The sequence below is a fragment of the Protopterus annectens genome, chromosome 11.part0 (genome assembly GCF_019279795.1).
Source record: "Protopterus annectens isolate FY-2018-M chromosome 11.part0, PAN1.0, whole genome shotgun sequence".
Lineage (NCBI taxonomy): Eukaryota > Metazoa > Chordata > Ceratodontiformes > Protopteridae > Protopterus > Protopterus annectens.
The window spans coordinates 1,366,690,882-1,366,714,145 of record NC_056745.1 but is presented as its reverse complement, the minus strand read 5'-3'; the positions used below and the strand labels follow the sequence as shown (position 1 = coordinate 1,366,714,145).

Below are 23,264 nucleotides of genomic sequence, written 5' to 3'. Positions count from 1 at the left end.
CTGCTGTAACCCACCTGTCTTCAAGGTATTCTTTGCTGGAGGGACAAAATCATTTTTGATGAAGGACATGCTAAGGAGGAAATACAAAAGTTTGTACAACAAAAAGTGAGCTGTGAAACAGAAGGAGACTCTGCTTCTTGTTTTTCTGGTAATAAAGACCACAGGGAGGCTATAGCTGTCAAATCTTTTCCACTATTTCAACAGAAAATGATGGAGAGAAGGAAGGAAGCATGAGAGTTAACTAGAAGAATCAAGTGTATGTTGGAAATGAAGCAGAGACAGGAGTTAGGAGATGAACAGTAATGAAACCAGTAACTTAATTGTGGTGGAAGTCATGAATCTAAAAGGGAAAAATGTTTAGCTTTTGGTCAGCAATGCTGCAAATGCAATAAATAGATGGATGATGCAGTGGCACAGCGGTTGCATTGTCGCCTCACAGCAAGAGGTTCTCCAGTTTGATTCTTGGCTGGGGTGCCTTCTGTGCGTAGTCTGCATGTCCTCCCTGTGTTCATGTGGGTTTCCTCTGGGTGTTCTGGATTCCTCTAACAATACAAAGACATGCGTTGGGAGCATTTCTCCCCAGGCCTCTGCTGAAAACTGGCTTCATTCCAAGTCAGACTTTCCCAGTAAATCAATGTTAAATAAATAAATAAACAAGCAAGCAAACTTAAATAAAAATAAATAGAATCATTTCAAAATGTTTTGTAAATCAAAACATCCACATTCCTTTATTACAAGGGAACATTTTTAAGAAATTAGTTGATCAATTAGAGAGCTGCAACCCTACTCTATGTTGATGGTGTGTCAGTGCTTCATAACACAGTCTATGCAGTAAACTTAAGGGCAAATAATGAGGTATTTTGCACTGTCTGGATAAATGGTAAACCCATACAGCTCAAAGTTGGCACAGGTTCCAAGTGCAATGTTATGTCAGCAGAAGCATTTGCTAGTGTGTGTCATGGTGAAAGGCTTGATTTGGCAAGGTGTGTGAAGCTTGTTGCTTATGGAGGTGAAGAAATCCAAACCGAAGGCTCACTAGTGCTTTCATTTTACTCTGCTGGAAGAGGCTATGACTTATTTTATGTGATCAAGAGACACGTCCAGTCATTATTAGAGCACAGAGACAGCTTCAAAATGGGACAGCTTTCATTTAATAAGGAAGTCCACCATGTTAACTTAATAGACCACTACTCTAATTTCACTCAGTACATTTTTTTTTTTTTATTACTTATGCTGATCTTTTCGAAGACAAATTAGGGAAGCTTCCAGTTGTGTACTCCATGAAGTTAGACCCAGATATCAGTCCAGTTATCAGGTCAGCACAAAAAATTCCAATAGCCATGCAGGATAGAGTCAAAGCTGAGCTAGATAAAATAGTGCAACCAGGTGTGATTTGTCCATTTAGTTCTTCAACTCCAACTAAATGGGTATCTTCTATGGTGGTAGCTCAGATGACATCAGAATATGTACTGATCCACGAGTTTTGACCAAAGCACTAAAAATACCTCATCATCCAATGTGCACAGTCGCAGAAGTCACAACCTTGATGCCAAATGCCACTGTTTTTTCTGTCCTAGATGCAGAGAGTTCATTTTTGGCAAATTCAGCTTGACAAGAAATCATCATTGCTCACTACTTTCAAGTACTCTGTTTGGCAGATACAGACTTCTGAGACTGCCATTTGGGATAAATTCTGCAAGTGAAGTCTTTCAACGTGCATTGCAGCAACTTTTTTTCTGGGTATCCTTGTGCTATTTTAGTCGATGACATACTAGTAGGAGGTCATGGTGAAGCTGACAATAACAGAAACCTCAGAAAACTTCTGGAAAGGGCACGTCAAGTGAATCTTAAGCTCAGTCCACGGAAGTGCAAGTTCAGGCTGCAAGAAGTTGCTTATGTTGGTCATTTATTTACTGGTTCAGGCTTACAACCAGACCCTTCTAAGCAAATAGCCATTCTTGAGATGCCAGCTCCAGACAATGTTTAAGCCCTGCAATGTTTTCTTGGCATGGTCAACTACCTAGGCAAGTTCATTCCAGACTTGAGCTGACTTTCAGCACCACTCAGAACCAACACGTAAAGATATATCCTGGTGTTGGTTAGAGCAAAAACAAAGAGCATTTGATGTCCTGAAACAGAGAACTGCTAGTCCACAAATCCTCAGATACTATGATGTTTACAAGGCAGTATGAGAGATAAGATTTTGTCTGACAAAGGTATCACTATGAAAGGTCTGAAAGTAATTGTTCCAAACTCCTTGCAAGAAGAGTACACTGCTATCTTGTATCAAGGTCATCCAGGAACAGACTCTACCAAAAGACGGGCCAGAGGTCTAAAATTTTGGTCTTCTGTGTCACAAGACATTGAGAGAGCACTTTCATCTCGTTCCGTGTATAATAGTACAAAGTCACATCAACAGAAGGAACCACTTCAGCTAAACCAGATGCCTGAACTATCTTGGTCGACAGTAGCCACCGATATCTTCGAGTGGAATGGTCAACATTATTTAGTGTTAATAGCCTCCTACTCCAATTTATTCGAGATTGATCTACTTCTCAGTCTGGCATCCAGTACTGTCATTACAAAGATGAAGTATCAATTTGCAGTACATGGTAGTCAGCACACAAAGTTGTATCTGACAATGGTATGCAATTTACAAGCCAACAGTTCAAAAGATTTGCTGAAGAATGGGACTTTATTCATGTCACGAGTAGCCCTGAATACAGACAGTCAAATGGTTTGGCAGGACGTGCAGTTCAAAGTGCAAAAGAGTTACTAGAGAAGTCAAAATGAGATAATAGTGATGTTTTCCTGAAACTCTTGAATCTCAGAAATGTTCCTTGTGATAAACATCTTGGTTCACATGCCCAGAGACTTCTGTAGAGACAAACTACAACCGCATTACCAATCAGTAATCAATTGTTGGTTCCATGTGTCAAAAACAACAGGTCACTGAAAGCTAATCTGTTGAAGAAGCACCTAACCCAGAAGTCCTACTAAGATAAGACCAGCAAACCGTTCAATGCATTACAAGAAGTGGTATGGATGCAAACGTCCAGAGGTTATGATTTGATTGGTGTCGTGAAGAATATTTCCCCAGAGATGAGATCATATATTGTGGACTCACAAAGAAGCAGACTTTTGGTGTAATCGGAAACATTTAGGACCGGTGTCTGAGCCTATACCACAGCACATAGCCTGTGAGAAAGACTATCTCAGACTGAGTTGTCCAATGTTCCAGCTCCAGAGGAAGTTCCAGAAAATATTCCCATTCCTGTGATGAATCCAGAAGTTCGTGATGCGAGATGTTCACTGAAGATTGTCCCTGTTGCTAAATTCAGTCCAGATTGTTATGTTACAAGATTTGGTCATATCTCTACACCATGTAATCAATACACAACAACTTGGACATGAACATGGTGTTTTGTTTCTAATGTCTATAGTAATGCATGTCTAACTCTGATACTGTTTTTCAAAGGGCAATCTTTTTAAGAGGGAGGATGTAGATCAATACATGTGTATGTACCTTTAAGAAGCTATCCAAGGGCTTGCACAATTGTATACATACTGAGCACATGCAAGTGTAACTGCCATTTTACAGTTAGCTGTTGAGATATAAGCATGTATGCATACAAGGTCTGTCTGTTAATCAGTTCATTTATATTTTATGATGCTGCTATCCATTATGATGTGTTTCTATGTACTAAAGCATATAAACAAAATACCCCACCTGCTTGTCATCTATGATATCGAGGGACGAATGACAGAGGGGAAGAGAGGGGAGAAAGTTAAATGTAAGTAAAGAAATACTTTTTTCATAATAGTGCTAATTTTGTGGTGCATGGTTTTCTTTGCATGTTGTAACGTAAAGTTTTCTCAGTTATTTTAAGTGTAATGGGGATTACAAATATGTGCTGCTGTCCTTTTTCCTTTCTTTCTCCCTTCTTGTTCAGTTTTAAGAAATGTAGGCACTGCAATGTAAAAAAAAAAAAAAAAAAAAAAGCCTGGTTAAAAGAGCATGACAAAAGAAAAATTAATTTGCTTTTTCTCATTCTTGCATGGGGAATGACTAGAATAGACATTAGATTGATTCAGTAACACGTTTTAAGAAAAAGCAAGCAAATGAAAAATAATATTGATTATCATGAGGCTTTCTTCTAGCAAATGAATGTGTGCTTAATAGCATTTCTGTATCTGGCCCTCATGTCCACATGGAAATAATCTGATAAAGAGAAACTGACTATCTGGTTCTCATGTCTTTGTGGAGACAATCTGATAATGAGAAATTAGCTGTCTGGTTCTCATGTCTCCATGGAAACAATCTGAGAAAGAGAAATTGGTTTCAGTCTGCTGGACAGTGACTGCCCGGGTGAAAAAAAAGGAAAAGAGAAACTGACTAGGAGATAATGCTCTCTGAAAGCATTCAGGAGTTTTCTCTTGCTGGGAGAGCTATAAAGATAAGACAAAACCAGTTACACTTAGTAGAAGCAGAGGCTGCACCATGTGTCTAAGCATGGATAACCTTTCTTTTAGCTTAACTCAAGTCTGTCTGTGTGGGGCTGTCAGTTTGGGACATTTGTTTCTATTAGGAGGGTAAAACTTCAATATTTGAAGGTGTATACAGGATATTACATTAATAGGCTTTAGGGGGGTATTCGGGGTTTATTTATTTAATTTATTTTGTTTAAGGGCTTTCAATAAAACAAAAAGGTTTGTAAGATGTGACATAGGCTCAAATGGATATGACAAGAAACAACTATATAAAATTTTAACCTGCCAAACAGTGCATGCATGTAACACAAAAGCTGGAACTAGACATTACACAAAAAAGGTGTTATACATAAAAGGTGGAAATAATAACTTTTTAATACAATGTTGGTTTCTGTAATGTCTTTAAATGTCAGTGGTCTCACAGATAAATACAAAAAAGAAAGAACAGTGAAATATATTAAAAAATGTAGAATGCAAACAGCAGGCACACTTGGAAACATGTTTGAACATGTGAATTTGATAAAGTTATTCAGTGGAACACCTGGGACAAAGGAAAAGAGGACTACTTGTATTAATGGCAAGAGGAGCTCCAATAGTGACAGAAGAAGATAAAAAGATAATAATGGTAGATCTGTAGTACTAAGGGGTTACTGGCAAGGGAGGAGGAGGATTAGACTGGCATGTATTTATATTCTACCTAAAACTGTAATGGAGTTTATGAAAATTCTGGGAGAAATAATCATTTTTCAGCAAGGATTATTACTTATAGGTGAGGACTGTAATTTGATTTGCAGCAGTGAAGATGTGTCAGGGGGCCCAGAAGGGAAAGTATAACAAAGGAGGGTATATTTTTGAATACATTTATGAAAATATTTGGCATGGAAGATGTGAAATCAGTAATAGGAGTTCAGATTAAATTTACATATTACTCCCCAAGATATAAAAACTGGGCTAGGCTGGACAGAAAACTGAAGGCCTTGATATGCACAAAATAACTATTTCACATCATGCGCCAATAATAACTAAAATAAAAAGAGTAATGAAATAAAAATGAGACATTGACACTTTCCCACCTATCTGTTGAAAAGAGAGGAATTTAAGAAGTGGGTAGTAGAGATTATTCAGGAGCTACCTCAGAGGACATAAATTACTTCTGATAATATACCTAGGGAGTGGGATAAAATTAAGGTGGAGTTTAAAAATAGGGGTGGAAATAATAGAAAGGTAGCTATGGTTAAGTAACAAGAACTATTTAACAGGACTGACAAATGTTAAAGGACTGCAGAATAGGGGGAATCTCACAGAACAAGAAGAGGTTCAACTGCAGAATGCTAAGCAGAAAATAAGGTATTACCTCAATAATATACACGAGTTTAGAAAGACTGCTGTTAAATAATTGTTTTTTTGATAACACTTAAGCACAAAAACTTTTAGCACAGCAACTCAGGCAACAGAAAGTAGAAAAGGCTGCCGCCATGCTTAGGGAGCCCATAAAAAGGAAAGTAACAAGAGATCCTGTAAAGGTATTAGGAATATTACAGAAATTCTATGAAAGTCTGTATAATGCAGAGAAATATGGAAATCAAGAAAAGATACAAATGGAAATGTTTATGGAAGAATTAAATATGCCAAGGTTAGAGGCAGATGAGGCTCAATTACTAACAGTTAGGATAGGAGAAGATCAGATAAAAATTGTGATGTATAAATCAAGCTACAAGCAACTCCCCAGGAATATATTATATTCCTGTGGAAGTTTGGACGCTAGGAGGGAAAAAACTGACAATGATCTGGAAGGTTTTGTTTAACAGTATTAAGAGGAGGAGAAGCACCAACATCATGGAAGAAAGCAGTGGTAGCAGTAATACCTAAAGAGGGTAAATATGGTTCAGATCAAGTTTCATACAGGCCCACTCCAATACTAAACCATAATTATAAAGTGTCCGTGCCTATAATGGCTAAAAGAATGGCAAAAGTAATGCCAAATCTGATAGATCTGGATCAATGTGGTTTTGTGGAGGGGAAGCAAAACATTTGACAACATTAACAGAACACTGATGATCCAGAGTGAAGCAGAATGTAAGAAAAATACTATTGTTGTTGGTGGGTCTTGATGCAGAGAAAGCATTTGACAGAGTAAGCTGGGACTCTATGGGCAGGGCAATGGAATCATTTGCATTTCCTGAAAAAAAATTATAAGGCTGACTAGGAGGATATATGAGGGATCGGAGGCAAACAATAAAGTGCATGGGGACCTCTCTGATAATTTCTGCTTGAGCAGAGGAACCAGCTAGGGTGTCCACTTTCCCCAGACGTATTTGCATTGTATTTGGAGACACTGGTGAAGAAAATAAGGGACTAAGAAATTCACAGATATAACTGGTATGGTAGTCAAGAAAAGCTGGCTCTATTTGCAGATTGTACAATGTTATACCTGACAACAACAGAAACAGACATTACAGTGTTGTGGAACATTTTGAGACGTATTTGCATTGTATTTGGAGACACTGGTGAAGAAAATAAGGGACTAAGAAATTCACAGATATAACTGGTATGGTAGTCAAGAAAAGCTGGCTCTATTTGCAGATTGTACAATGTTATACCTGACAACAACAGAAACAGACATTACAGTGTTGTGGAACATTTTGAGACGGTTTCAAATCTTTTCGAGATACAAAAGTAACCCAGCCTGATATGATATACGATATGTCTCCAAAACTAGTTGCTACTTTTTCTTTGATTTATGAGAATAACATGGGGGTTCTCTTCCCCTACCTGAGACTTGCTTATATCTTCTACTGTGTTTGGTATAATTATTTAGTAGAATTTTTACTAAATCTGTTATAGTTTAAAAATATATTATTATAACTGCTTTTAGAATAATACTAGACTGTACTGTGATTCTTTATGTTTCTATGCATTGTTAAATTTGTCACTGTTCATGCTTGGAGCTTTTCTCCCTGGGCCTCTACTGAAAATGGACATATATCCAGCTAGACTAGCCCGGTTAACAAATGCAAAATAAAATAAAAATAAATAAAATTAATGAAGCTAAAACAAAGTCAACAGCAGTAAATTATGTACCCACATATGAATTGGTTCAGCAATATCCATATTTATGGGGACATGATAACATGAAGTATTTAGCAGTATGGATTAAAAATGATTCTGGTGTGGCAGCTAAGGATATGTAGGAAGAGAATAAACAGAAGATAATACAAAAACTGAAAAAATGGAAGGTTTGTATATGGATAAGATACTAGCAGTTAAAATGTTTTAGTCCCATTAGTCTTATACACAGGTCAGGCATATTTTTATCAACCAAAGGAGAAGTTGTGGATAGCGATTAATAAAGAGCTGAAGGGCTCTGTCTGGGAGGGAAGATGGCAACAGTCAAGTGTGTTAAGCCGATTCTTCCAGTATAAAAAGGCAGATTTAGATTATCCGATCTGAAGGGGTATTTCAGGGCTACACAGTTAAGGCTCCTATACATAGCACAAGCAGAAAACTATAATTCAGAGCGGAAAGGGATGATGATGAACCACAGGGGAAGCTCAAGAAACAAAGAGACTGGGATTTTGGATCCAGGCCTTTAAGGAGAATAACAGCCATCATACAATATATTGCATATATAAAACAGTAGAAAGTATTCTAAGAACTTAGCCAACACAGGAATGGAGAAAGGAGATTGTGCCAATAGTGATGACTGCAATTAGGGATATAGACAATAGGCAAAAGGGGGCTGGAATTTACTGGAGAAAACTGGGAAAGGAATCAAGGTATTTGGAGCGAACAACTAGTGAGAGAAAGATCATACAATGGGAAGACATTAAGAATTTATTTGGACTGCAGGTAAGAGACTGCCTTCCCAATCAAGGAGATCATGATAGCAGAGTATTGGCAGAGAGAAAGAAATAGGGGGGTTGTAAACAAAAGACCAGCACTGATAGAATTTTTAGAAGAATCTAGTACAGAAGCTGCCATTAAAAAAGGAATAATTAATGCAGCATATAAATTATTACATGACAACATAAGAATCAATCAGAGGAAGTTAAAAAGGATTGGGAAGAGAGATTGGATAAGCAATTCATAAAGAGTTGGCGGACTTTGTGAGATGCACTGTCGGAGTTGATGGGTGGGCAGATTGGTGTGATGAGGGAGATGATTCTTCCGAACTATGACACAGAATGGGAACTGTCTAGACATGGTAAGGCCTTGCTGTGTCTAATTATGGTGGCTGTCAAAAAGCAATTACTAAAAAATGGAAATCAAAATCTTAACCAACTACATTAGAAGTATTGAATATACTAATTGAGATAAAACGAGTAGAATTCAGATCTTTAGAAAAGGGTAGGAGCAAACTACATAGGAAAAAATGGGAACAGTACATACAGGGGATGAATGAGATTTAAAAGAAGGCAGGACTAAAGTGAGCTATGTAATGTTTGATTGAAAATGATTGGGTAGATTATAAGACATGTATAATTTTTGCAAACTGGGAGTGTGTCTATATGGTTTGGGATGTAAAATACTTGCAGCTAGGATTGTGTCAGTTGGATTGTTTTTGTTTATATAAATGTATGCTTGACTATGTCGTAAGTGATGGTTTACTAAAATGTTTCTTGTTTAAAAAAAAGGCAGGAATTGAATAATTTATGTAATGGTGCTTAGGTTATATGATATATAACAATATAAGTAGTATAATAGTTTGATTGCTTTTTTTATAAATGTAAATTTGCCTATGTCAGAAGGGATAATTCAATAAAGGTATTTAAAAAAAAAAAAAGAATGAACCCACATTAATGCAAATGTTACAAAGTAAGCTTTGATAATTGAGAAGTTTATGAACTCTTCACTCACTTCATTAAAAAAAACAAAAAACTCAACAATAAGCCTCAAAGCTCATCAAGCCCCCTTTGATCTGCAGCCTATACATTTTTCAAGTGGTCTTTTCAGTTTTACTACCCAGAATCGAGTAAGCTAAGTACGCTGCTTCTCATGGTGCTGAATAAGGGTTTCCACCACAAATGATCCATTACAAGACCACACTGTACACAATACATACAATGACCCTATACAAATAATATAGAATCATGCTACCTATCTCAAGGTAGCTCAGTATATATTTTATGCTTCAAAATCAGAAACAAAGCAACCAAATATCCAAACCAAGCAGTACACCATTTTAGTTCCGGTTCAATCATAAAGTGCACTCAAATTAGCAGGCTTTCTAAACCAGACATTTTAATTGAAAGTCAATAAAAACAAAGAACATCACAAGCATGTGAGAATACAAGCAGCATTACAAAATAAAGGCCCTTAAACCTTGTGACAAAAACCATGGCAAATACAAATGCAAAGTTCCTCTACGCAAGTGCAGTCACTGCTTGTAACTATACTACTGTCCAAAGGTGCTGAAACTTAAAAGATCCCCTACCTTTGCAACGGGTGGAAAATGACAGTAATATTCCGGGCTCCAGGTTTGCAGACAAACTTTGTTCCTCCTCCTTCAATCAATGTGTCATGTGCACCTCCTGAAAAACAAAGAATTGAATCAAAAAAGTTGTATTATTGCGGTGGAGGGAGCAATACTGGCAATGTTCATGAAATGGTACTAGCAATATTAGGCTTCAAAGAAAGCAGTCTGATACACAGAAAGGTCAGCTCAATCTGAGTTAACTAACAAATGTAGTCCCAAGGTATGTAATGCTAAGGTCCAAAATGAAGCTGAAAAAGGGAATGCTGAGTCAGTATGATGTAAGTAGTGTGAAGATTTAGTCTACGGCAGGTAAAAGGAAACCTCAGTCTGAGGTACATAATGGAAAGGTTCTGTCTAAGGGAAAAAAATCTGAAGGGCTAGAAGAAAGGTTCATTCTGAGGTGGGCAATGGGAGGTTTGATACGACTAAGATAAACAGAAGGCTCAATCTGAGGTGGGTAGTGGAAAGGTTCAGTTTGAAGCAGGCAGAGAGAAAATTCAGCATAAGAGTAAAGTTTCAGCATGCCATGGGTAATGGGAAGACTATTTAAGTTAAAGGGAAGGATCAGTCTTAGGTGGGTAGCAGGAAAGTTTACTCTGAATTAAGCAGTGGAACGGTTAACTCTGAAGCAGTTAAACAGAGAGGTTAGTGTAAGAAGGTAATGGAAGTGTTCATTCTGAAATGGGAAATGAGAAGGCTCAGCATGAGTAAAGTGAAGGGAAGACTCAGTCTGAGGTGGGTAACTGAAAGCTAAGTAATGGGAAGATTCTTCAGGATACTGAACTGTAGCCAACCAACCTATTTTTGTTGTGACACAACCCAAAAGTACAGCAGTAGTAGTTAAGGTGCATGAACTCTTGTACATAATGCCAACGCCAGCCTATTACCCAAGTAATGCTACAGTAGCTTGTGATGCTTGTAACTTACAAACATACATACAACATACCATCAACAAGACAGCACAATGTCATACACAGATAGACTAAAACTTAACAGAAGACAGTATGACTCTCCAAAGAAGGAAGGTGGATGCTGCTACCTTCAGTGCACCACTATCAAATGGGATGGACAAATGGTATTGTAGAGGCAGACACGCGTTCAGATTATGGTGTAGTGTCAAGTAACCTCTTACTTTCGCTGAAAAACAGACAAATGAACCCCCAGCTCTGGCAGAAGATACCAACTCATCCATGCTCCTCATACCATAAAGAAATCAAAAATAAAAGCGACAGTCCAAGTAAAAATTCTACTTTTATTTATTTTTTTTACTGGAAATGTATTCAAAGGACTGCCAGAAGTAATGATCAGATTCATGAACCAGAATATAAACATATTTAAGGCTTCATGGATTCATGTTAAACATAGAAAAGAAAAACTAATTGTACAGGAATGATTGCTCTTGCTTTCGGCATATGGATTATTAAAACAGACTGCTGTAAAAACTTATGCAAGATTGGTATCACAAATCAAATTGTATTCCACAGTTCATTAAGTTAAAACAAGAAATTAATCCAGCAAGACAGAGGGACTCCAAAATGGCCAGTTTCAATAAAAAAAAAATGTTTACTGTCGACACCACAAGCGCTTTCACAGACTAAGCTGCTTCTTCAGGTAATGTCTATCAAACTAAAAAAAACTCAGCTTAAATACCATATACTACTTCCCTTGACTAATGATGTAACATCAAGGCACACTCTCTCTCTCTCTCTCTCTCTATATATATATATATACATATATATTTATATAATTTGTTACATATGCATTTTTATGAAAGTATTATGATTTTTGTACTTATGTGTTATGCATATGCTTTTATGAGACTGTCTGTTTAAATAATTTGAGTGGCTGATGAGATGTGACAAAGTTCAAAGAATTTAAAATACAGGAAGGGCTGGCAGTTGCATAGTGCTGTAGGAAGTGCAGCTGAAATTTTAAATACAATGGAGAAATAATCATCATAAAAGTAGTAATGGACTTTTAGATTTTCAAATAAATAGCGTTTAATGATTGTAATGACTGTTTTAGCACTTTATAGCTAACTAATGTGTAAAACAGCAATGCACATATTCAGGAAAAGCATTCCGAGTACTTGAGTAACATGGGAAATGGGTGTATATTACGTTATCGAACTTTTTAAAAGTTCGAACGTCATATGGTCGACACCATATGATCGAACTTTTACAAGTTCAAACGTTTCAACGGAGATCTCCATACAGTGCGGAATGGAAAGATTTCCCTTTCCTGCACTGTAGTGCAATCTCAGAGTTGGTATATTTAAAGAGTGGGGGTTGTGGGGGGTGCAGGGGGGCTTGCTCTTCTGCTTAAAACGGTCAGGTAGGTTTTTTCTGTTTTTTTTTTTGTTTTTTTTTTATACTAGCTTTTCGAACTTTTAAAAGTTTGATCATATGGGTTCGACCATATGACGTTCGAACTTTTAAAGATTCAATAATATAACATACACCCCAGTGGAAACTACTGTTTGTTCTTCATAGCTGGCCATGTATCTGCACAGGGATATAATGGCAGTAAGTGCAGAGTCTATTTAAAAGTGTCTTTTCAGTTTCTGAAGCACCTTTGTTTTACAATCAATTTCATTTCCTGTTAAAAACAACTTATGTGACCAATATACATCAAGGTATACATGTCAAGGTTACAAGCGACTTTTCAAAAATGTAGATTACAGCATGCCACTTGATTTTTTTTAGTTTCACTGTTTATGAACTTTTCTCTATAAGTGGACACACAAAATGATATCATGGTAGGTCTGCAAAACATTCTCAAACGTCTTACACTGTGGAAGGACTACTACATCACTACATGTGTTAATGAACACAGGGTGTTCCAAGTGCAAGACCTAGTTGACAACTTGTCTTGTGGGGATACAAGAAATTCCTACTAGTACATTTAGCCTGGAAAAACAGTCGACTACACATTCATTTAGGTAGTGACGCATTGTGGGTTCAAGTTTTCATGATGCCATGGCAGGAATTTTCAGGACTGAGAAAAATTTCAGGGAGCCATCCTTATCGAAATGAAGTACAAAAAAAAATCACACTTTCTAAATCAAAATGCATTATTTGATATCATAATTGTATATGGTAAGCGATACCGATCTTCAAGGGTTTGTTACTTATACTTGCTTCAGAAAGTGTAACAAATAAAAAAATAGTTCTGTTCTAAAACTAGGGCTCAAGAATTAAACAGCAGGATTAGTGAACAGTATAATATGTAAAATGTATTTTTTATTATTTTGTAAGTTATTTTTAACAGGGTTATTTTTGTGTGTGTGTATATACATATATTAAAATGTTGTTGGGGATTGAGTTGAGATAGTATTTTAAGTAAGTTTGGATTATGTTTGATTATTTATGATAATGTTTTTAGGTTTTTGTACCTTTTAGTAACTAAACACATTTTTCTAATGGCTCCATACTATTTATTGAATAATTGTTTTTGTCACATGACTATGTAATTAAGCAATGTTTTATTTAAGGAAAGTTATTTAGATTTTAATTAGTTCTGTAGTAGTCCCAATAATTTTCGGGATGAAAGCGTTTGACTTTTTCTTAATAAAAGTGTTTTTTTAATGGCCGTTGAGTGTTTAACTTGGTTTGGCTTACACAACTAGGAAGTATATTTTACTGCTGTGCTGTTTCAGTGTGTGTCTTTTTTCTGATTTGTTACAAGCTGTGGTGGAAGACACATTTCTTGCTGTTTAAGTGACCAATATACATCAAGGTAAGGTGACTAAAGTATGCTGAATATGTTTTAATGACTTGAATAAAGAGGGGTTTAAGATAGGCCTTAGCAAGCTAGAAAGGGCCTTGTCTGTTGGACTACAGAAAAAAATAGTTCTGGATGAAGTTCTTAGAGACTCTGCTGCTGTTTGGTATATCTGGAGGTGGCTGCCTAGTTTTAACTCCTCAGTCCACTGTAATTCACAAATATTTTACTCAGAAAAATGATTTCAAGTGATGTGTCATTTAAAGTGTTTAAATGTATAATATTTAAACAAGGATAACTTTAAAAGGGCAAAATATTACACATTTGGTCCTATGTATTTATTTAGTTTTATTTATTTATTTTACATTTGTTTACTGGGGTGATCCAATTGGGTCAGTGTCCATTTTCAGCGGAGGCCCAGGGAAAAAAGCTTCAGCTTAAGCTTACATATAAAGTCATCAACATCACGTAATAGAAATTATAGACAAAAAAATGAGGGTTAACATATTTACATAATAAAAATTTAAAAACAAAAATATATACATAGTATCATATAGAACAAGACTTTAAACACTTGAATATAGACAGATATATGGTTGAACTTATTTATATATATGGTCGAACAAATAATTAGTTAGGAAATTAAGTAGGGAGAATCACTTAGGCAAAGTAGTGCATAGTTAGTAATACTTCTGTGGTGAGAGTTGCAGCTAGGAATGTAACTACTTATAGAGTAGTGCTGTTAGAAGGGATATGTTAACAGAGTTAGTAAGTGCACCCAAATTGCATAAGTAGTGCTAAGTTAATAATTAACCTGAAGTGTTACATGTGCAAAGCCAAGATTCAAATAAGTAAATTAAATAAAATGGAAGTAAGCTCATTTTTTGAACGTATACAAAAGAATAGATTCGGACTTACTATTGATGGTTTTCAGGTGGGAAGACAGATTTCATTTTTGGACAATAATTTAAATGAGGAGAATGTATTATTAACATCTTTACACAGAAAGTTTGATGATAGCAATAAATACTTAGAGGGTAGTAGTTGCCATCCCCCATACTTTATACCCATTGCCTCTCTCACATTTGGGGAATGTTTGAGGTTAAGAAGGCTATGTAATAATGACATTGCTTTTAATAGTGCAGTTGAAAAAATGTGTTCTATGTTTGAATCCAGAGGATATAGTAAAAATTTAATAGAGATGGCTGTTGACAAGGTAATTTCTAAGTCTTATATTAATCTATCTGAGAATATTTGCTCTTCTGATCAAGTACATTATAATGTTCAGAACAAGAAAGATTTAAGACATGTATTTTGTTACTACATTCAGTGCTTTTAGCACTACAGTGATTAATTTAGGGAAATATTATTGGAATTATTTAAGGCGGCCATGGTGGTGCAGTGGTTAGCGTTGCTGCCTCACAGCAAGAGGTTCTCCGGTTCGATCCTCGGTTGGGGTGCCTTCTGTGAGGAGTCTGCATGTCCTCCCTGTGGTTGTGTGGGTTTGTTCCGGTTTCCTCCCACATCCCAAAGACATGCTGTAGGTTGATTGGACACTCTAAATTGGTACTAGGTGTGAGTGTGTGCATGTGTGTGTGCCTTCTGTGGAAGGTTGGGCGCCGGGCTGGCAACTCAACACAATAAAACTCCACTGCCAATCATGAGCGGACAAGGTGATCCGCTGAGGCGACCCCTAACTGGGAAAAGCCAAAGAAGAAGATTATTGAAATTATTTGCTTAAGTTTAAAGATTTAGTTAATGTTATTTCACCTTGTGTAGGTATTTCTTATAGAAGGGACAGGAACCTGAGGGATATTCTTGTACATAGCCACTTTCAGTTCCCTAGTTCTAGTATGGCTTTTGCTACCTTTATAAATCTAAAGGGTACTTTCCATTCCAGCAACTTTAGTGTTTGCAGCTATGTTGTCAGGACTTTTCCTTTAATAAATGCTCTAACTTTTTGTCCTTGTGATAGATTTAATTGCAACACAGAAGGTATCATTTATGCTCTTCAATGTGTGTGCGGTCTTGTATATATAGGGGAAAGTAAAAGAAAGTTTAAAATTAGAGTTCAAGAACATATAAAGAATATTAAGAAACAAAAAGAGGATAGTCCTGTTGTTAAACATTTGTGCAGGTTCACAATTCTGATCCGGTTTGGAAAAAAATGTTTTTTTTTTTTCAGCTAGAGTGCATAATAAAAGATTGCTATATAAAGAAAGTATATTTACATTTAAGTATGGCACTTTGTCTCCTCTGGGTCTTAATCTTGAATGTAAATGGAGGTTGTTAATTTAGAACTTTTTTTATGCATTTTGATGTGTGTATTTAAAATAGATGGGATAAGGTATTTCGTGTACTCCTTGAAGGCTTTGCCAAAGCGCTTGAGTAAGGTTGAGATTCTGATTAAACTTTCTTGTGTTGTCTCCTGCTTGTTGTTTTTTATTTTATTTTACTACAGTTATTTTAAGATTCAGATAAGTGTCTTTTAAAGAGATTTTGAAATGATTAAGATTACTCATGGATCTAATACTATGTGGAAGGGTATTCCAATTTTTGGCAACAAAGTCAGAGTAAACAGAGTTGCCTGCTGTATTGGACACTTTGATTACTTGGAGTAAGTCTTTGCTAGATTATCAAAGATTACAAATATTAGAATAGGGTTGTAGAAGATTTTTTATGGAAGGTATGCTGTCAGGATTGTGCATTATTTTTGTGAGCCATTATTAATTGGTTACAGTTCATAACATGAGATAGTTTCAAAAAAGAAAGTTTTTGAGACATTGGCAGTGATGGGCTGAACGTCTGGAATCTGTTGCAAACTTGGCAGTTTTTTGAAACATGATTCTAATTTATTTAGTTCTGACGTTTTGAGGTTGGTAAGTATGGGGGATGCATACAAGAGTGAGGAGAGAAGGTATGTTCTAGCTATGGCTATTCTTGCAGCTTATGTTAAGAATTTTTTGCTTCTATACATTGTTCCCATTTTCTTGTGAACCTTTTTGATTGTGTTACAAATGTGTGTGTCAAATTTTTGTCTGTTGTCAATTATGACGCCTAATAGTTTTGTTCGGGGAATCTGGGAAAATCCTAGTATTACCACTGGCAGTGATATAAAAGTTAGCTGGGAGGTAAGTAGGTTTAGATGGATGAAAGATCAAAAGTTTAGTTTTACTAGGGTTGAGAATGAGTTGTGAGTTTGCTAGCCATGTTTCAATACCAGAGAAGGCTTTTTGTGCGACTGTAAGACGTTGAGTTATTGTGGATGCTGCACATATGATGGTAGAATCATCTGCATATTGTATGATAGATGCTTGACAGGAGGCAGTATTAAGATCATTTATGAATATGTTGAAGAGGAGGGGCCCTAGGATTAAACCCTGAGGGACTCCAGTGTAACAGAAAGGAGTGGGGATAGATCCTGCTTCCATTTCACAGCTTGCTGGCGGCTAGATGGATAACTTTGAAACTAGTTAATAGCATCAGGGTTCAGAGCGGACAGTAACTTAGGATGGGAAACTGTATCGAACTATAAAACTTTATTTAGGGATATGTCCTAGGAACAGAGCTAGAGCATGAGGGAAGTAAAGTTTTTTTATAATATTTGTAAGTTAGTATCTTTTGCATGCAGTAATACCCTTATAAAATTACTTAAATGTCACACTGACAAGAATCAGGAAAGTCCCACGACCACAGCATGTTTTAAACAAGCAACATCTTTAATGAATTATCACTTATGACATAAGCAATTATACATTTATATAAATGAAAAACCATACTGACATACTTTCAGTTGCAAACAGCATACATTACTTATAATCTATACAGCCACTGTCAAACATTACACGGTTCATTCAACTCCCACTTTCCCTTAAACTTTTTACCGTCTCCAAAACATTACTCTGCGTGTATTGCTCCCACAATTCTCATTTTTCTATGTCATTTGCTCCTACCCCTTTCTCTCTGTTACTGTATTTGTTACAGTACTTCTAGTCCACTTGGTTTAGATTTTTTCCATTTTCTAATAACTGCTTTTCTGGCAGACACCAGAGTTAAACACACAAGGCCTTACTATGTTAAGCAATTCAAATTCTGTAGCACAGCTCAAAAAGTCATTTCCTTAGTTACACCAATTTGCTCATCCAGTACTTTCAACAGAGTAGTCTGTAGGGAATTTTTAAAGTCTGCCAACTCATTAAACTACCAAAAAATATGTTCCTAATTACCTCTTTCTTCCTCATCACACCTCCAATATTTGCAATCTACCCAAGTTACAATTATATGAAGTCTGCTTGGGGTATAAAAGTACCTATATGCAAACACTTCTAAGCAAAGATCCTAAATCTCTCTTCCCAATCCTTTCTAAACTCCTGCGTGATTCCTATAGTTATCATGCAATATTTTATATGCTCTACTAATTATCCCCTAATAGCAGCTGCTGGTCTTTCACTTAGGATCACCCTATTTCTTTCTTTTTGCCTTGATAAGGAAGGCAATCTCTAGCCTGTAGTCCAAATGAATTCTTGGAGTCTTCCCATTCTATTGCCTTTCCCTCTCTAATAATTTGATCACAATACCTTGGCTCCTTTGCCAGTTTTCATCAGTAAATTCCACCTCCCCTCTTGCCTATTCTCTGTATCCCTAACTGCAGTCATCCCCGTTGGCAGAACATCATTTCTCCATTTCCGTGTTGGCTTAGTTCTTAGAAAATTTTCTGCTACTTTATGAATAAAATATTCTGTATGGTTATTATTCTTAAGGTTCTGTATCCAAACGCCCAGCAGTCTTTCCTTGTTTTTGAGCTCCCCCCCCATTTCATCATCATGCCTTTCTACTACGAATTAAAACTTTGTGCTTGTGCTACGTATAGGTACTTTAACTGTGTAGCGGTGAAATTCTCAGACCACCTTGTTCTACTGGAAGGATCAACTTATCCTGCTTGACTTTGCTCTCGTCCCCTCCCAGACAAAATACATCAGCTCTATTATTTTCTATCCACATCTTCTCATTTGGTTGATAAAAAATATGCCAGACCTGTAAATAAAACTAAAGGGACTAAACACATTTTCACTGCTTACAACTTGCTATCCATATCAATACAACAGAGCTTTCAATTTCTCAGTTTTTATATCATCTTTAGTTCAGTCTCTTCCCAAATATTCTTAGCTGCCATAAAAAATGCTTTTAATTCGTACTCCTAAAGACTTCATTTCATCATGTCCCCATAAATAGGGTATTGCTGAACCAATGTGTGTGTGTATAAGAACATAGTTTACAGCTATTGCCTTTGATTTATATTAATTAATTGTGTATACTGAAAATGACTTGAAACTGTCTCAGAATCTCTCAACACTGAAATGTCATTTTTTTTTTAATTGGGTATAAAATATCACTATCTGAAAAATAAAACCAACTTTTCCTAAGTACCATGCCAACTGTATCTCTGAATTTCTGTGTCTCTTATTTTCTTTATCAATGGTTTTAAATATAATGCAAAAAAAAAAAAAAAAAAAAAAAAAAAAACAGGATAACTATACCCCTAAATGTAAACAAGTACCCTTTTATTCCTTACATCTCCTTACTCTTCCTTTTTCACTTACTTCCTTACTTCTATTAAATTATCTTCCTTGGCTTTTTGCCTAAATATACCATAAGTCTGTTTTCCCTCACTTCATATTGCACTTCATGTTTGTATTATGACTAACTTACATTTAATTTCTCTACAAACTGGCTACAATTTCTCTAAATATTAAGTGGTCATATAACTTGTATCAATTCTTAACCAATGTTTTTATATTGTCTAATATGTCATAAATTTTTAAATTGAAGATTTTTTTGATTTATTTTTGAAGACTGTACATTTATTGTTCTTAAAATATTTTTTAATAATTTGGAGCTCTTCTCCCCAGGCCGCCAATGAAAATGGGCTTCTACCCAGTCGGACGTTCCTGGTAATCAAATGTCAATAAATAACAAAGGAGAAACAGGACACCCCTGCCTGAAACCTGCACTCAAACAGTACTTATCAGAGAGGACCCCCACTATAATTTTCAATTCTGATCCCTCACATATCCTTTCTAATCAACCTTATAATTTTATCAGGGAATGCAAATCTTTCCATTGTCCTACTCATAAAATCCCAGCTTACTCTGTTGAATGTTGTCTCTGCATTAAAACCCAATAACAAAAGTGGCATTTTCTTACATTCTGATTCCCTCTGGATTATCATTGTTCTCCTAACGTTGGGAAATGTTTGCCTGCACTCCACTAAACCACACTGATCCATATCTTTCACTTTTGGCATCACCTTTGCCATTCTTTTAGCCACTGCAGACAAACACTTTATAATCATGGTTTAGATTTGAAATAGGCCTATATGAACCTGGATCTGATAGTTCTTTACAATCTTTATGTATTACAGCCAACATTCTTTTTTCCAGGATGCTGGTGCTTCTTTTTAAAATACTGTTAAACAAAAGCATCCAGATTCATCACTGTGTCCTTCTAGCTTTCAAATTTTCACAAGAATGTCATCTAATCCTGGAGACATTCATGTACATTGGTTATATTTATCTGATTTCCTCCCATCCCAAATGTTAGCAAATGAGCCTCAACTACCTCTAACTGTGGCATATTTAACTCTTCCACAAACATTTCCATTTGTACTTTTTCTTGGCTTCCACATTTCTCTCTGCTTTATACAGACTTTCCTAAAACTTCCAAAATATTTCTAATACCTCTACAGGACCTCTGGTTATTTTCCAGGTTATAGGATACCCAAAGTTTGGCAACAACCTTTTCAACTTTCTGCTGCCTGGACCATTATGCTAAAAGCATTTGTGCTCTGGAGATATTATCAAAAACAGTTGCTTAACAACAATCTTTCTAAACTCAGGCATATTATCAAGATAATCCCTTATTTCCTCTTTAGAAATCTGCAACTGCTCCTCCTCTTGTTCTGTGAGATTCCCCTAGTTTGCAATAATTTAATCTTTGTTAGTCCCACTAACTAATTCTCATTACTTCTTAACCTTTTTCTTTTATTTCCACCATATTTTAACCACCACTTTCATTTTATCCCACTCCCTAGCTACATTTTCTGAAGAAATTTCTATATTCCCTAATAACTACCAAATAATATCAATTAACCATTCCTTAAAATCCTATTTTACAGATAGGTGGGGAAGTGCTGGTATCTTGTTTTTATTTCATTACCTTGCATTTTTATTTTAGTTATTATTAGCACATTATCTGAAATAGTTATTGGATGCATTTTAATACTTACAATTAAATACACATGCTCCTACGAAATATAATTTCTGTCTAGCCTAGTCCAGTTTTTGTACCATGGGGGATGGTATGTAAATTATTTCTGAACTCCTACTACTGAATTCACATCTTCCATACTAAATATTTAAATATATTTCTTCAAAAATCTAGCCTCTTCTGTTATGTTTTCCTATCTAGGCCGCCCAAATACATCTTCACAGTTGCAAATGAAATTCCAGTCCCTGCCTATATGTAATATTCCCTGCTGAAAGCTGATTATTTCTCCCAGAATTTTCTTATGCTCCATTACAGCAGTTTTAAAGTGGAGTATAAATACATGCCAGTGCAATCCTCCTCCCTTGCTAGTAGCCCCTTAGTACGACATATCTACCATTATATTTTTGTCCTCTTTTGTCACCGTTGGAGCTTCTCTTGCAATTAATATAATTACCCATCTTTTTCTTTGTTCCAGACACTCCCCTAAATAACCATCCTGAAATCCTTTGTCTATTTTATTCACATGCTCAGTTCTTTTCAAATGGGTCACTTGTAATATAGCTATTTGCATTCTGCATTTTTAATACATTTAATTACTCTTTCTTTTTTATATATCTGTCAGGCAATTTACATTTAAAGATGATATTGAAAGTGCTGTCATTATGAGAAAAAATTACTCACATCTGCTATATACAAATGCTTTTTTAAATATCCAGTTTCAAAATTTGTATTACACTCACAAACTAATATTTGGCAGGTTGATCTTTTATATAGCTGTTTCTTGTAACCATTTGAACCTACATCACATCTTACATGACTTCTTGGTTTTAATGAAAACTCTCAAAAACCTCCAGAACTCCCTTAGAACCTATTAATTTAATAAAAACACACAAAACTATGTACATTTTCAAATTATTAAGTTTAACCCTCCTAATAGGAGCAATTGTCCCAGGCTGACAGTCACACTCATAGTCTTCAATTAACCTATAACAAATGTTATCCACACTAAGATGCATGGTACAGCCTGCGCTTCTACTTACACTAAGTGATGTCTGTTTTTGTCATATCTTTATTCCACTCCCAGATGTAGAAAACTTGAATGCTTTCAGATAACATTACCTCTTAGCCACTGAAAGCAAGTATTATTTTACTGCACCCTTATCAATTTGTATCCACAGAAACAGATATACAGTTGCCTGTGAACATTTATTTACTAGAGGAAAACTCCATTATAGTTGGTATTCTTCTATTTCCCTTTAAACCTATTAGATCAAGCTAAGAGTCTTAATCCAATCATTCCCCAAAGCAAAAGAAACAAAAAGCATATCAATTTTACTTGCACTATGCTCTTTGTCCAGGGTTTTTTAACACTACAGTGCTTAAATTTCTTAAAACTGAGGAGGAAGAAAAAAGAAAAGAATAGGGCCACTTATTTACTTCAGTATCTTTATTACTTACAAAATACCCGAAAAAGCTTTACTTTATAGCATGCAGCATATGTAATCTTTTATAAAAATACTGTTATGAACAAAATTTGCTTTACTTACAATTACCTCTTTCTTTACTTTTCCCCTCTCAAGGTTCTTCCAAACATTAATGACATGAAGTAGGGCATATGCTTTGGAGTCCCCTACAAGTTTAACAAAGTAAAAAAAAAAGTCCAATATTTCCAGGTTTATTGTTCTGTCATATTTCAAAAATGTAACTGATGCTTTGTAATCCTGCATTTATTCGTTAATTTCAGAGATGTTGTTTTTTTTTATGTTGATCTCCATCTCCCAAATTCAGTCTCTGGTTCATTTCAAATGTACTTCTAGTTTTTCTAGTCAACTCCTGTGCTTCTTTCCGTATCTCAAGTATTTTCCTTTGGAACACTGGAAAACATTTCACTGGCACAGTCTCTGTATGAGCTTTATTACTAGAAGAATTAAGTACAATGTTCTTCTGTATGATGGCTCACTTTTTGTTGGACAAATTTTTGTATTTTCTCCTTAGAATGCTCTATGTCAAAAAATGACTATGAACCTTGAGGAAAAATGTTCTGAAGGTAACTGGATACAGCAGCTTGAATCTCATGCATGTCACTTGATATTCCCTGACTGCTGAAATAAATTTACTACTCTTCTGCCTAGTGTACAGTGCGTAATCATTTTCCACAAACACTCTTGTCTCCAAATTTTAGTACTTTTTCCTTCTGTCACAGTTTTGTCAGAATCAACTATCTGCTGGTGGGACTGCAGCTTTACTATTAAAGGTCTTGGCTGCCCTCTAACGGCCAGGATTGGAGCATAGACACAATGTGCCCTTT

At 35.8% G+C, this 23,264-nt stretch overlaps 1 protein-coding gene across 1 annotated transcript in view; it reads right to left on the bottom strand.

Moving 5' to 3' along the window:
• The window catches only part of EXOC4 (exocyst complex component 4), a gene marked incomplete in the record, with an annotated part of 4,032,161 nt that overhangs the window by 2,309,078 nt on the left and 1,699,819 nt on the right, over positions 1–23,264 (bottom strand). Inside the window, 1 exon segment of the mRNA XM_044087318.1 lies at positions 9,926–10,022. Coding sequence (XP_043943253.1) covers positions 9,926–10,022 — 97 coding nt within the window.